The sequence below is a fragment of the Dermacentor andersoni genome, chromosome 1 (genome assembly GCF_023375885.2).
Source record: "Dermacentor andersoni chromosome 1, qqDerAnde1_hic_scaffold, whole genome shotgun sequence".
Lineage (NCBI taxonomy): Eukaryota > Metazoa > Arthropoda > Arachnida > Ixodida > Ixodidae > Dermacentor > Dermacentor andersoni.
This window is the reverse complement of record NC_092814.1, coordinates 385,187,416-385,203,428: the sequence shown is the minus strand read 5'-3', so window position 1 is coordinate 385,203,428 and position 16,013 is coordinate 385,187,416. Positions and strand designations below refer to the sequence as shown.

The 16,013-nt window shown below is 46.4% G+C and overlaps 1 protein-coding gene across 4 annotated transcripts in view; it reads left to right on the top strand.

Moving 5' to 3' along the window:
- Positions 1–328: 328 nt before the first annotated feature.
- Positions 329–16,013, top strand: part of LOC126518533 (uncharacterized) — a 177,032-nt gene continuing 161,347 nt past the window's right edge. For 3 of the 4 annotated variants that reach the window (XM_050168317.3, XM_055065011.2, XM_055065010.2), the window contains exon 1: positions 329–941. In XM_050168317.3, the coding sequence (XP_050024274.2) occupies positions 601–941 (341 nt within the window). In that variant the 5' untranslated portion in view covers positions 329–600. The remainder of the gene's footprint in view (positions 942–16,013) is intronic. The other variant, XM_055065012.2, reaches the window with a different exon arrangement.

Below are 16,013 nucleotides of genomic sequence, written 5' to 3'. Positions count from 1 at the left end.
CGTCGCAGTGATTACTCTTTGTAGTGACTTGCTTCGCAGCTCACCATACATGCGACTGAACATTTTTATCGTTTTATTCGACGTTTTGTCCATGCATTCCATACCGAACTTCTGCCGTCACGCGCAAAGCGCCAGAAAATCAAAACTTATTGCAACACTCTTGGAGCGTTCACATAGTGGGGACTTCCAGCCAACTCTCCCATTGGCTAGATAAGCAGGCTGAGAAGCAGACGAAATACGCCTAATAATTCCATCGGGCGCACACCATCATTGACGAAATCTCTTGATCGCTGCGCGCTTGATAACTTGCGCATCAGCCCTCAACAATATTTGTGCGACAGTCAAAGCATGCGCGCACGCTATCATTTAGTAAACGCGCATGTGTTTTTTAAAATAATTTTTGATGCGCACTTTGGGTGGCCAAGGTAATCTTATAGAGGGCGCACGTTGTTATGACGGACCGTTTTGAACCTTTCTGAAGCACTATATCCACCTCGTAACAGCGACCGCACCTCGGTTCGACAGCGCGCCGATAATTGCGCGTTCAACTCCGGCTCTTACCGTCTCGGCGCTGGTCACTAGAGGCGACTATCGAGTAACATGTTCGCTACACGTGGTGGCAGCTACAGCACGAGCAGCGGAACGTCCGCACAGTGTGTGGCCGACGATGCCCCGCCGCAGCGGCGCCGTATGACGCGCCGCGATGACAGCCGCGCTCCGGCCGCCCCTGAAGCGGCGTGGGATGAGCGGCGACGACGAGACATCGCCAAAGGCGATGGCAACGAGAAGCTGGTCCACGACGGTGGCAGAGCGTCCGGCGAAGTGGTGAAGTCTTCCAAGTTTGACCAGTGCTGCAGCTACGACGTCACCTGGGGCGCCTTGGAGATACAGACAGCAGAGAGGGACGACAAGCCGGACATAACCGTGACCAGCTCCGGCAGGTGAGGAGATTCTGCGCACTGGCTTCGCCGTGCTCATGGCACATGAAAATTTGGGCGGGTTTGCAGCCTTGCAACTAGAATATCTTTAGAACGAGTACGCGGTATCAAAATAGGGTTTTCTCATAGTGTTCGTGAGTGTGTGGACGACCTGAAGCGAGACGAATATCGCAGCATGTCTATGTAAGTGCTTACCCAAACTTAGCGCATACCATGAACTGGAAAACGTTACGCCCACCGTCAACGACGTAGCGTCTTCGTCGCGTTGAGTGAACGGCGCTTGCGGACTGCAGCAGCCGAGGAGATTCCAGTGGCGGTGAGGCGGCAGTAGATGTCGTCGCAACAAAAAATAAAGTGGTGTAGTGATGGAAGTTTACTTTCTCACCGAATTGGCCCGCAGTTAGCGTTATCGAGATACCCACTAAGTGCTCAAAACCTCTAGCTATGCCTCTTATCTGGTTGAACTCTGACGACGCCCGGACAGGATCCTATAGCTCGGCGATCAGGCGTGGCTTCTCTCCGCGCAGCGCCAGTGCAGACAGCGTGGCCGCGCATGGAAGAAGTTGGCGCAGGTGTAGCCGTCCTTAGAGGCGAGGCCTTGTGTCCTCTAGTAGACTGTTCTGTTGAGGTCAGTTCACATCGTTACAAAGGCGAAGTTGAAATGCGGTTCCAAACCAATGAGCAGCGACCTCAATTATGGTCGGTCGATGGAAGCGCTAATACGTCTCGCGGGTCAAAACACTAGTCGACGAAAATTATGCATCCAATACGCCACCATTAAAAAGATTTGAAAAACCACAGACGTTACTAGAATAGGAAAATGTGAATTCATCGGCTGTTTGCTTCCATCTACAAATAATTGAGTACGAAACTGTGCAGGATTTCTGAAATTTGCTCGTGGAGGTGAGTGCTGAGATACGTAGACATTGTATTATCGCATTTTACACTGTAATGTAGTCAAAACTCTCCTATTCGTGGTCGTAAAAACTGACAGTATATATAATGTTAACCAGCAAACATTTGACAAGTAAATTTATTTTTTAACTGCCGTATTACTAAATGTTTTATCTGTCTTCAAATACCATAGAAAAACTACAGGTGGCACGGTTTTTTTTTGTTATTGAGGCTTAAAGTTTGATTTTTGTGAATTATTTCAATATGATTTCGATTTTATCTTAACACGGAAATAGCTGATGCATGTGGTTCTTAATTCAAAATCGGGGTGAACCGACTGCTCTGAAATCATGCAATACTTGCAAGGCTCCTGAGTGTAATTCTGCCGTTATAGTATGAGGGCTATAAATACGGATGGGTGTATTCGTATTGGATTGTGAACCAGTGCAGTGGCGAATATCCTCACTTACTTACGCTTTATGTGTATTCTTGTGTGCTCTACATACGCTATGGGTTGTAAGCCGGCGCTGTAGACTGACTTGGCTCAAGAGGCCTCGAACGGCAAACCTGGATTTTCTTTCACCGAGAAGTTCGCCCTGAGAAATGCAGATGACGCGGCCGTGCCTTCACAACTGTTAGCATATAGCCAGAAATATTTGCTAATTCTCGTTAATAATTATGGAGACGAACGAGACAGTCTAGGTTTCAGTTTTAGCACAGCTATGTCCGATGGGATATTTTTCAACGATACAACAGATCAGGAGCTTACAATACAAGGCCACGAAATACCCCGTGTGGCTGAATACAAATATCTCGGGATATGGATAAACAAAGAGCAGATGTACACGGAAAAGCACGAACAGTCTCTCATAGCAAAAGGGCGAAGGGATGCCGGGATAATGAAAGATACGGCATTGTGGAGGTACAACAGGTATGAAGTACTGAGAGGTATTTGGAAAGGAATAATGGTGCCGAGGCTTACTTTCGGGAATGTGGTCCTGTGCTTAAGGGCAGAAGTTCAATCGCGACTAGAAGCAAATCGGAGAGCTGTTGGAAGATTAGCACTAGGTGCCCACGGGAAAACCACAAACGAGGCAGCACAGGGGGATAAGGGCTGGGCATTGTTCGAAGCACGGGAATCTCAGTGTAAAATCCTATACGAAAAAGGCCTGTGGAAATTTGACGATAACAGGTGGGCAGCTAAGGTATTTAAATACCTACACAGAAAGAGCATTGACTCACAATGACGGAAAAGAATTAGGAAGCTAACCAGTAAGTATGCCAGAGACGTGGACGGAGAAAGAGCATTAAACGACAGGTTGAAAACGCGGAAGGAAAAAATTGGATAAATTCAATGGAGAAGAAGCATAGTATTGAACTATTTCGATACTGCAAACAGTAGATCAGGAAGGAAGCGTTTTATGATAACTCAAGAGGCAGTGCCCTACTCTTTGAGGCTAGGTCAGGATGTCTTAGAACGCGGAGCTATAAAAAGAAATTTAACGAAGACACACGTACTGTGTGTGGTAAATCTGTATAAACAATAGAACACCTCTTACTAAAATGTGATGGTATCCATGACGATGTCGATGCGGGCACAGTCACGCTTCCTGAGGCCCTAGGGTTTAAAGATAACAATAGTCATGTAAATAAAAATCCGGCGGAAATTAGCAAAAAGCGATGGGAAGATTGGCGGCACAAAAACGGGGGTAACATAAGGCTAAACGTATAGGTAGGAAGGCGTATTTGAATAAAATGGCGAATTTTAATAACTTACAACACAGTTAAACAAAAACTAAAAGCTGAGCATGGCGGCAACTGTCATCACCCTGTTTCAAAGGGGACGCTCCTAGCTTACAGTATTGATGGATAAAAAGCAAACAAGTGATTAATACGACCGGATCCGTTACAGGTATAGGTAGCAGTGCAATATAGATGTAGATTAGCAAGGTATCTTTAAGGAAATGAAAAGCGGTTAGGGAGACGTTTTCACAAATGCTGTAATGAAAAGCCGGTATAGCATACCTGATGAGCTCAAGCAGGCTAGATGACTATTTGTCACCGCCCCGTTTCAAAGGATGTGGCAATAACCATAACCAAGCCGCCATTGCAGGACGTATGGGTTTCTATGGTAGCTTCGCTACCCTGCGTTCATATACCTCGATTCGGGCGCGTTCTGGGGAGCGAATTTCACTGCCAAGATCGTACGTATGGTCTTGTCTGCCATGGAACGTAGGCGGCTTATTGGCTCCCCACCCTTCGTCAAATGAACTGCATCGACACCAGAAAGCTGCCGACCATTGGCGAAGGATTTCGTTCTTTCCTAACTGCCACTGATAAAAATGAGACAGAGTTCTTACCCGACATAAATGCTTTCTGGCGTCGATGCAGTTAATTGGCCCGAAAATGGCGAAAACGCCTGCCTTTTACACAAGGTGCAATAACGCAAGGCTGGCTTCCCGGCGGTGGTAATATTCTACTTAGAGCGGACTTTCATTCACGGCAACGTAGCCTCGGCACGATCGAACACTGCTGCAGGTGGTGCAAAGTTACGCCTCCACCAGTTACGATGCGCGGCCACGGTAGCTGCACTTGCTCTCTGTGGAGCGTGGTCTTGTGTTTACTTCAAGGCCCGAAGATGATTTCGTTAAAGGGTTGCGCATGCCACTGCTGGAACTGTCAGGCAAAAAGTTGGGCCAGTGGAATGTTTGCCTGAGGCAGCAGTCATCCTGTGTCCTCTTTACGCGTCTTCTGCTCAGCATCCGAACCTTAGGAGAGCGGCCTATTTACAGAGTCGTGCCCGCGCCATCCGATTATTCGCAGGGTGCTCGTCGCCTTACCCTCACTGAGTGACCCGGTATTGTAGCAGCATACCGGACGCTTCAATATGTCCCTCGCTTTACAACGCTCGTCCGCCGATGCGGTTAGGTGGCCGTTACCACGCCTGAATGCTCGCGAAATTCTTCTCTTGGCGACGCGCGTCACACCGATTTCTTATCTTAGCAAGTGCCTAAGCTTGAGAGTTACCCTCCTTTGCCTTTCCACACTCTCTTGCTGGATACTGACCTTTGCGCATGCACCTATGACACCTTGGTGCTTCGCAGGTTTGATTTTAGGCGCTTAGACTGCATCCGTTTTTCTCAATTTTTTCGCCTGCAGCTGTTGTGCTCTGCATCGGTTGCATCTGTTGCGTTCTTCACAGAACCGGCGCCATCGGCGCACGCACTTGAAATTGCGTTGCCCCTTCGGGTTTCACTATGCATCTGCCTTTCTAACACAACATGACCTAAATTGAACTTTCGGCGAGCCGACTCTTCATCAAGTCTGCCTTCGGCTGGCCTAGTTCTATCACTGCCGTGGAGAGCGTGCAAAACTTCTCGCTGGCCTTCGGAGTCGGCGTCTGCTTGCACTACAGCCTTGCGAAACGGCGAAGCAGCTGTTTTTTGCGCTGGTCAAGGTGTTTGTCAACTACTGGCAGCGCAGCGTTTTCAGCGCTCTCTTAACAAGCACTAGGCTTGCTTTACCCATAACAGTACTGGGTTTGTCACTGTCCTCATGGCCTTTGCAGTCAGCCTGACTTAAAACAATAAAAGCGGGAGGTGGCAACTGCTGGCTCGCCTCAACCTTACCCTAACGAATGCGGTTACAGCTGAATTTAAACCACCTACTGGACTGTGCCTAATCTCATTAGCAGAGGTGTGAAGTATTAGGAAAGCGTTTGGCACTCCTTCCCATCATGCTTTCTCCTTCCCATTCCCACGCTCTTAGTGCTTCCTCGCTGCATGGGTGTCACTAATTTCTGTCATGTTTCTTGGATAATTTGTCCGCACACCCGCTCTCACAGAATACCAGAAGTGACACGCCCCCCCCCCCCCCCCCCCCCCGGAAATTAACAAGCGCTCCGTCAAAGAGGGGTTTTGTTTTCTTTTTTTTTTTAGTGGCACGAGCATCGAGCCTTTGACGAAGATAGGTCCTCCTATAGAAACGTTGACCAGCCTTTCTGAGGCCCTTTGCCTCTTTTTATAACCTTTATACCACACGAGCATCGAGTGACACTCTTGTTTCTTGCCCAGCACTTCCCGCTCACCTTTCGAGGCGACGGAAAAGGAAATTCGAAATATATAAGAAAAAAAAAAAAAAAGAACAGTACAGTGCAAAATTCATGGGTTTCATTTAGATATACCAGAGCATAAGTTACAAGTTGAGCTACTAAAGTACCTTGAATAATTAGAATTTGAAATCACTCAGACGACCGGGGACAAAATTCAGACGACCGGGGACAAAATTCAAATTAAATAAGAAAAATAAAATCATAGTACAGTACGAAATTCATGGGTTTCATTATAGGTATCAGAGCGTAAGTTCAATTACAAGTTGAGTTTTTGAAGTGTCTGGAATAATTAAAATTCGAAATCACTCGGACGACCGGCGACAAAACTTAAAATAAATTGGAAGAAAATAGAAAAAGATAGCGCAGTACCAAATTCATGGGTTTCATTATATATGGTATCAGAACATAAGTTTAGTTACAAGCTGACTTACTGAGGTGTCTGGAATAATTAGAATTTGAAATCACTGATTACCGCACACCAAAGGACATAATGGTAGACCCATCACGTGATCACGACTTCGGCATAATTCTTGGAAACCCGAAAGCATACAGCCGAAGTAGTGACGTCACTCATGATATCACACACAAGAAGGTGGCATATTTAACCGGCTAAATAATGGATAAGTTGCCTCCGAGTTCCATTCGTGAGTTGCGTTCACCTAAAGTTAACCTAAAGGACACCAACGCCGCGCTGCTAGTGCCACTAAGAGACACCTCAGCCAAAGATTAGGGACCCCTACCAGTTCTTTATATTTGCTTTCTACGGTTCGCTTCGTATTGCAAGCGTGAACTGTGCACGGAGAGAAATAACAGCGCTACAGCAAAGGTCTCAGTGTGCCTGTGTTTCTTAGGGGACGCCAGCTGGCCGTCGGCTCCATTTAAGAAGTTTGTAGCACAATTCTCCATTGTGGTTCACCGTAGTTTCCTTTGTGGTCACAACTTCAGGTCCGCTGGGTTTGCTGTGACCGCTATCAAGGTGCGCTGAGGAGCACCACTCCTCCTAGCGTCTGTAAGGCACGGTGTAGGGGCTGGCAGACGTAAAGGCCAAAATAAAGTTATAAAAATAAGTTAGTTCCCAGAAGTTATATGTGGCCGTTACAACTATTACTTGGCATTAAGCGGGCAAGTATTTTATGAAACCAGTATTTTCTTCTTCCAATCATACGCTGTCACTACGCTGGCCTCTATGAGCTTTTGACGACCGGGCTGTTGTTCAATTAGGGAATTCTTGGCACCGTCAACGCGAAGGTCATAGACCGCATAAAAGATGCTTCCCATTGTGAGTCTTTGTCGTAGGCCTTTAAACCCGAGAAAAGGGCGTGCGACATCATCGCCCTCACCTTCGGTGACGGTGTCAATGATCCCACATTCATGAGTAGGGACAAGTAGGTAATTGCCCCGCATTCCAGCCCTTCACACACGGTCAGTTACACTACAGAGAGAGCCGAGAAATGACTTGCATACTTCGTGCGTCACGCCACCTATTCTGCATGTTTGAAAGATGAGCGGCTCAACAGTCGGCTACCCCCGTTTGTTCTCTCATCCACTCCGCTTTCTGCCAGTCTCTTAACGTGACGCCTAACATTTTTCGTTTCATCACTCGTTGCGCGATTCTTATCAAGCTTCTTTGTTAACCTCTAAGTTTCTGCACCAGATTTTAGTACGAGTGGAAGGCAATGATCGCACACTTTTCAACGAGCTCCCACTCATCGTTTGGTAATGGCCGCCGTATGCGCTGCAACCCATTTTTTCCCTCAAATTTCTTTGTCATAACCAGGGTCCCTGTGAGTAATTGACCTAGATAAACGTATTCCTGCACAGATTCTAGAGACTTACTGGGGGTCATGAAACATTCGCCTCTTGTCAGGCTATTAGCTTTAGAAAAGAAAGCTAGTCGTTTTAAAATGTGTAGGGTGACAATGAGGTAAGGACGCAAGCCGCCAGGCTGCATGTACTCTCCTGACGATAGTAGCAGCAGGTATAGATCTCAGGAGCTACCTCCAGGTGGTGCTGCCGCAGTCTGTAAGTGGACACGTGACCACTCGAGGCAAGTGTGATTCCACTGTACTAGGAATCTAAACTCTAATTTGCGCGTCGCGTTCTTTTCTAGCGAGCCCTCGCTAAGGGGGCGGCAACTCGCGACTCCGAGTAAATGACCACTGCTTAGTGGCTGCGCCGAGGAGCAGCCCATCCAGGTTCAGGCTTGAAGCGAACTTCCCGTCCCAGCATGGGCTGAGTGCCTCGTAGTTCTCAAATCGTCGTGATGTCGCCGCGCACAAACCCTAAAGTAAAGAAATGCGGATGTCGAAAGGCTTTTGTTGTCTACTATTATACGTGTAATCGCCGTGGAAATACAGCAATCTAAGATTTCATCGTTTCTGGAAAGAAGCAGACGACGAGCATGGGAGAGCGACTTGGATAAGAAACTCCCGCATTGGGAAAACGTGACTCGTATTATAACGGTTTGTTCGAAACACTTCACTCGTGTGGATTTCTCTAATCCCGGTAAGTAGACCATTAATTTCTTTTTGATTAGTTTGAATATCTTGTTGGCGTTTTAAATCGCGTAGGGCACTTCTTGCAAGCAGGTGCTTTGATGAATTATAGTGAGGTACGCTTAAGCTGCATTTAGTTTTTTGTTCGTTTAGTTTTCTGCCCCAGCAATAGTGTTACTAATCCTTCAAACAGCAGGTATATTCTCGCTAATGTGCTTCTAGTAGCTGGCACGGCGCCAGGAATTATAACTGCCTCGGCAGGTCTGAAGTTGATCATCACACATGTTATGCCGGGAGGAGACACATCGTTTTCGTAGCGTTCTTTAGTTTAGCGGTAACACGCACGAGATATTTCGTCATTCAACTCGGTGAGTTTTCGGTTTATTAGTCGCAAGAAATTGGAAGCAACTGCAAACAGCACTTATTCCAGATTTGGAGCGTTGGACCAGCGCACAGCGCCGCTATTTTGCTTTCCCACACTGTGCACACTGCTACATTCCGGTATGACTGGTTCAATTGGTTGACAAGTCATGCATTTAAAGTAATACAACTGATTTTGCCAAAAGAAAACTCGCCAAATTTGGGAAACCTGTTGCAACAAGCTCAACTTGGGCCATTGGTTGTCATTCAGTTTTCGCGTTTCAACGGGTTCGCGAATTTCCACGTGCGGCAGGTGTCTGCTGTGCTCCCGGGCCGTACACCTCGACCACGGCGCGCACGAACAAGAGCTAGTCATCGGACGACCTTATCGCACGTATCGGCTAACTATAAAGACAAGCTGCATCCCGACTAACAAACGGAACTCTCATTTGCTTTTATACCCAGTCTGCCTAGCACGAGGTCGCGAGATCGAATCCCTGCCACGGCGTGCACATTCTGATGGGGGGAAATGCGCAAACACCCGTGTACTTCAATTTAGGTGCACGTTAAAGAACCCAAGGTGGTCCAAACTTCCTGAGTCCCCCACTACGGTGTGCCTCATAATCAGATCGTGGTTTTGGCAGGTAAAACGGCATAATTTTTTAAAGATACACTGACCAAGTGACTATAGTTTTAACTTCGTTCTATCAGTGTGGAATATCCGTATGTGGCTTCCGAAAGCACGACAGACGTTACTGCCTATATGTTGTGAGATGCTGTATGTAATATACTACAAAACAAGTCGCAGCGTGTACTTGCCCTTGAAAGCCGAAAACTGTCAAGTATCGTACTTGTAGTAGTCAAGAAACCGCGCGCAAAAGTGCTTGCTACTTTTGGAGGCCCGCTCAGCCAAGCACTTAAATTTTTTTGAGTGGCACGAGCATCGAGTGACTATTTCTTGGGCAGCACTTCCGGTTCACCTCCTGAGACGACCGGGGACGAAACTCCAAGTAAATTGGAATAAAATGAAAAAGATAGTGGAAATAAAGAACAAAGATAAAGATAGAAAAATATATGGTATCGGAACATAAGTTTCGTTTCAAGTTGAGTTACGGAGGTGCCTGGAATAATTCGAATTAGAAAGAACTGTTTACCGCACACGAAAGCACAGAATTGTCGACTTTAGATACGCCACGTGAGGGTCGACTTTGGCGAAATTCCTTGAAATCCGGAAGTAATGACGTCACTAATGACGTCTTGCACAAGGTGGCGTGATATTAACCCGGCTAATTAATGGAAAACAGTTGCCTCCGAGCTCGGTTCGTGCTTTGCGTTCGCCTGTACTTAACCTAAAGAACACCAATGCCGACGTGCGAGTGCCATTAAGAGACACCCAAATCGAAGATTAGGGTCGCATACCATTTTTTTAACCACTCGCTTTCTTGAATGGGTCTTTGTCCTGAAAAAAAAAAAATCTGAAGCGGCTCGCACGGGTGTCCCGAATATTTGTGCGCACAGTGCAAAATTTTCGCGATTTCGTTGCGCAAATCCTTGAAACTGATAAAAATAAGGTGATCGACATGAAGGACCCTTCCACGAAATACCTCGAGTCGCCTGGAGGGCACTCGCCGAACCAAACGGAGAGTGTGGATTGAGTCGTGCGTCGTCTGCTAGGCACAACGCGTTCGCGTGTAAGGCGTCAATAACATTGAAGACCGTTTCTGCAGTGGTCGTAGCACAGTCGTAAGTGCCGTTCTGCATTTTGTGTACCGTGTACAAAAGTATTTACCGTTGCGCTGTCATTTGCTTTGCGCTGTAAGATCAGCGACTGCCCGTGTCGAGCATGCGATGTGTGTTGTCATGCCTTCCGCTCACCGCAATTTTCACTTGTTTCCAGCATATCACAAATAAGAATTTTATCTCGTTTTAAACAAATGAAGTGGGAGACACGTTACGCGAATGCTGCGCTTTATCGACTTTTCACGATTTGTTGGTCACCCCGAAACATGCGTATATACATCGCTAAACAGTCGAAAAAAGAATGGTAAGCTTGCACTCCTACCATATCGCGTAATATATATTATATTACAACTGTATTACGATAATTGCGATAATTGTACGACTCTAGATTAAGTTGGTATGCGATCAGAATTTTTTTTTTATTACGTGGTTGTGATGCTACTATGGTGCATTCATCTTGCCTCGATATTAAATCGAGAGCTTTTGTACGTTGATTCGCTGCTATAAAATGAAAGCTAAAATAGGGTAATATACGAGGATCATGTGTTACACGGCAGTCTCTATACGCGGAACGTCGTGACACTTTCTTCCTTTCGCCATTCATAGTGGCGGTTTGAGCTTGACGCAAGACAGCGGCCAGTATTAGCTGCAATAAAACAACCTGATCATTCTAGCTCCTTAAATAAGTACATCTTAGTCGTACCGCACTCGTGTGTTGAACCGTTTAATGGCCATAAAGATAATCTCGTCCAAAGCAAACTGAACTAAAATTTAATGAAAAAAGCACTTTCTGCAAGCCTATTGACCCCATATCCCCCTACATCCGACATTGTATGTAGGCGCAGAACCGTTTTCTTGACATGAAGACAGTTCCAAATTTCCTAAATGATGTGGAGAAAAAGGAGAACAAGGTGAAAGCAAGAGCCAACGTTTCGACAAGTGGACTTGTCTTCTTCAAGGCGACATACGCTTTCCTCGCCACAGTATAGACCTTTGCACCGGAAGCCTCGAACCAGAGAGTGGGAAACGGATATCAGGCCCCCGGTAGCGAAAGTAGCTAGCGTCTCATATTTTCCCTCTCTTGCTGGACTGTCACGCGCGCAGTTCTCGCATTGACTGCACGACGTTTTCGCGATTTTATGCTTATCCGCACAGGCTATGCGAACGTCAGGGCAGCACTGCACTGTGTACGGTTTTTCGAACAACCAGAAGAAGCGCAATGTAGTAATAAAAGTGCAGTGCAGCACGCACAATGTTCTGCAAGAGGACTGCATGCGGCTGCTACATGTACCTGTTGTATCGGTTTCCTGCCGACGCGGTACTGAAGCATCGCTGGATTAGCGCTGTAAATCGTAAGGGATTCCTCCCTACGGAGTCGTCGCGCGTCTGCTCGATTCATTTTATCGACGGGAAGCGGACATCTGAGAATCCAGAGCCGATGCTTCAGCTCGGATACGCGAGGTAGGTAAGATGCGCTGTGTGTGTCTCCATCGTCAGCTCCTAATGTTTAGATGGGCTATAAATATGTAAATATGAGCCAACAAGGTCAAGTTTTGGCCTTGTTGGCTCAAGCCGGCAAGCCGACAGTGGCTGACGTCGACGCCATTCCGCAATCGCACGGACTGATTCTCAGCCACGGGCGCTCAAAACAGGAAAGTATTCGCCGTAATGCGTAAAGCGACACGTCTCAACACTGGTGATGCTTGCACTAAAGGTCCAAAACGAAGCTGAGGAGACTTAAGACACGGAGAATCATGGGTGAAAGCAGCTGCAGCGCTGAGCTGACGCTTGCCGGCACCATCCGGCAGTCGCGTGCAGTCGTACGGCCGCTGCCAGCAGGAAAGTTTCCGTCTCGATGCGTAGCCGATGCCTCTCGACACTGGTGAGAATAGCACAAAAGTGGCCAGACGACTCTGTGAAGGCCGAAGATACGGAGATACGCAGATGTAGATAGCAACCAACGTATTTAGATCTGTTTGTTGATAGCAACAGCAGCGCTGAGCCGGCCGAGGCTGAGCAACGACAGTCCAGCATGGCATCGCCGCCAAGCAGACGCTAGGCGGCGCCAGTAGTCCAAATATAGTGGCACCCATGGAAACCTCAGTGCAAAGGTCTATACATAGGTGGGGTTCTTCTAAAGGTGAGAGGGCGTGCGGCAACCAGCGAAGGTGTGTTCGCGTGTCGAATTGAGGATAAGAGTGCTGTGCACAAGGCCATGGACCCTGCCGTCTGTCAATCACGTGTCTACGCCCGTGTGTCAGCCGGTGTGTCAACGGCGTGCACAGCAGCCCTCTATTACCTGTTTCCCTGGTGGTCGTAGGCTATCATGTCTCTGAAAGAGGTAATAGGAGCGGCACAAACCGGTGCTCGTAAAAAAGAAAGGGAAGACAAATAGGAAAATACTGAAATGATATAAATAAATAAAAGGGGCAAAACGGAAAGAAGAGAAAAAAACACGATAAAAAACCAAAGTAAGTGTTGTTGCGTATAGCTTGAAATTTAGCATGCGAATAGATTCTAAAGCTCCCTTTGAAACGTTTATGCCTATTGGTTGTAATGTCTTGAACTTATGGATAAAGTATGATTATCTTTGTTTTCTTTCTCGTTCACAACGGAAATTTGACCGTAAGTTGTAGACTTTAAGTTGATCAAAGTTATGACCTGGTTGGTTGAAATGCTCGGGGATGGCTCTGGGAAGCTTTTAACTCTGTCCGCGCGATGTGCGTTTAATCTGAAGTTTATTGATTGTCCTGTTTCACCGATATAGTGTTTCTTACAGAAGGTACATTCAGGCATATAAATCACATCATAAGATGTACAAGTGAAGCTAGATTTGACTTCCTGTGTATAACTATTTGCGATGCTTCTAATTTTAATGTCTCTTTGAAGGTGCCTGCAGGTTTTGCACCTGGAGCGACAACATGCTTTTATTACGGGGGAATGCTGTTGGCTTACTTTTGCCGCCACTAATATGTTTTTAAAGTTCCTGTTGCGACGATAGTTAACCCTAGGTACATCTGGGAACGCTTTTCTCAGACTCCTTTATTCTCAATTCGACACGCTAACACACCTTCGCTCGTTGCCGCACCAACCCGCTACACGCCCTCTCCCCTTTAGAAGAGCCCCACCTATATATACTGTGGCGAGGAAAGCGTATGTCGCCTTCAAGAAAAGTCCACTTGTCGAAACATTGGCTCCTGCTTTCAACTTCTCATTTTGCTCATCGTCTTGAATTTACATCTCCCGCCTTTCCCTTGTTTTCCCTAAATGATGTGGTGCTACATGTTATTTGCCCAGGAATATCGTAGCGCATCCTCTCACCAGAGGGTGCTACTGTGATAGTAGTTAGTAAGAGTCGATTGGAGGATTAGTGGAAGCAAAGTAGGGAAACGACAAAAAACGCAGATGTACGAAAGCACAGTTCGCAATAGAGGATCAGAAAATTTCGTTGTGGGAGTTCATAGTGTTTTTTATTCTTTTTTTATTGTTTAACCTAGGTAGGACATTAGGCAGTAAAATAGCAAGAGCTTGGTGGCGCAACCCACCGCCCCGTTCTAAAGGGGACGCTCATAAGATCCATCCATCCATCCATTTTGTAGAGCACATGGCTCTTGGCCCTTGCCTTTAATGGAGCCCTGAACCACCCCTCGAGCCTGGTGGAAAAAACAGCCCGCCAGTAGCATACGCCGCACTCAACATCTGAGCGAAAAGTATGCAATCGTGCGCGGCGCTTGGAGCTCGCATGTGTAGCGCGAGGTCACATGTCTCTCAAACGGTGTTTTCAACAGAAACCTGCTCGTCCTTCTTTCCTGGACGCTTTATTTTGTAATATAGCAAATTCTCATACGCGGTTGCCATTGCCCGATAGCTGACATCCATCAAAAAGGCTGTTTGAATAAGTGCGCTTCTTCCTAATGTTACTGTGTATATTTATTGGCACAGTTTAATAAATAGGCTGGTGTAAGCGAAAATCTGCTTTCCAATTTCTATAATTATTACGTACTTCCGGAACGCTGTTGTTTGCTCACCCTCGGCTGCGCGCGCCTGCTTAGTATTCGGGCCATCCGGCCTATCGATGTCCCTGCCGTCTGGCATCGCTAATTTTTACTAGCTTTGAACACTCAACTAGCCTCGAAACACGCGAAACTTAAGGTCGGGACACACGCCCGCTTGCGAGCGCGCGCTCACTTCTAGCCTCTCTTGGTTAGATGCCTTGGCAGACTTCGCTGTGTATTGAGCTAGTGATAGCGCTTGAAAATGCGCAAGTTGGATGTGGCCACTATCCGTCGGTCAAGCTGGTGCACGACAAAGCCGGTCCGCACCACGTCGCAGAACCAGACCGGAGCATATGAGCGCGAGCATGCATTCTGTCCCGCACGAAGCGTAGTTTCATAAAATTACTAGAGGGAACTGTGCCGCATAGTCTCATACGATTACTAGAGGGAACTGTGGCACTAGCGCCTACGGCAGGTGCAAGCGGGACACTTCAGCCAGCGTGGGAATGACGGGCAGTACGTGTGCTTGCCTAAACTTCACCTTCTGGCTTGAAATGGGTTTGCCACTTTGAAATGTGGTCACTTTAGAGAAAGTACTAGCGATTTAAGGTATTACAGATACTTTATTAAAATTGTCCGACGGCGGGATTAGGACACAGGACCTCTAGCACAGAAGCGCGATATTGAAACCATTACACCACGGACACATGTACTAGCGGAACCACTGCACCATGGTAGATATAAAATACTAACAGCAGCTAAAACTTCGCACTTATAAATTATTCCTCGTAATTTTGTAGCAATTCTGGAAAGACAAATGTTTCTTCCAAAGCAAATACCATGGCAAAACGACAAGCTGTCACCTCAGAAAAAGTCTGATAGGAAAACCACGTTGCAGAACAAGACGCGGAAATCAAAAACTAGTTCAACTTCCTAAAGCTTTAAACGGTTACCCCTATATTATTCGACCAGATAAATTCCGGAATTTCAAAGCAACGTTTTAAGATGACGGTAAAATAATTGTTACTATTTGAAGGTTAATACAAATGTTAAACTACAAGTATGAAATATTTCGCACGTTTTTGTTTCCTGTTTCAAGTGCTTAGCAAACTGCAAGATTGATGTTTTTCCTTTACTTTTTTCTCTTAATTGTGCACTCAACTGTTTAAAAATGTGTACTAGCCCAATTCTATGTGTGCTGTTTTGAATGTCTGCCATTTTCGCCATACTGCTGCCACTGTATGGGTGGCACGGCCTAGTCAAGAAAATGTTTGCCTTTAGGCGTGTCCCCCAAGACAAACTGAATGTTGTATTAAATAAATCAATAACGAATTAATATGTAAAGTTTTAATAATATATATTATGAATTGTTACCTAATTAATAAATAAAGCGACTAAACGTGCTTGCACAGTCTTATTGCCTCCTGCCTTAAAAAAATTTACCTTTGCAATTTAGGCGAGTTAAGACCAAAATAAAGGG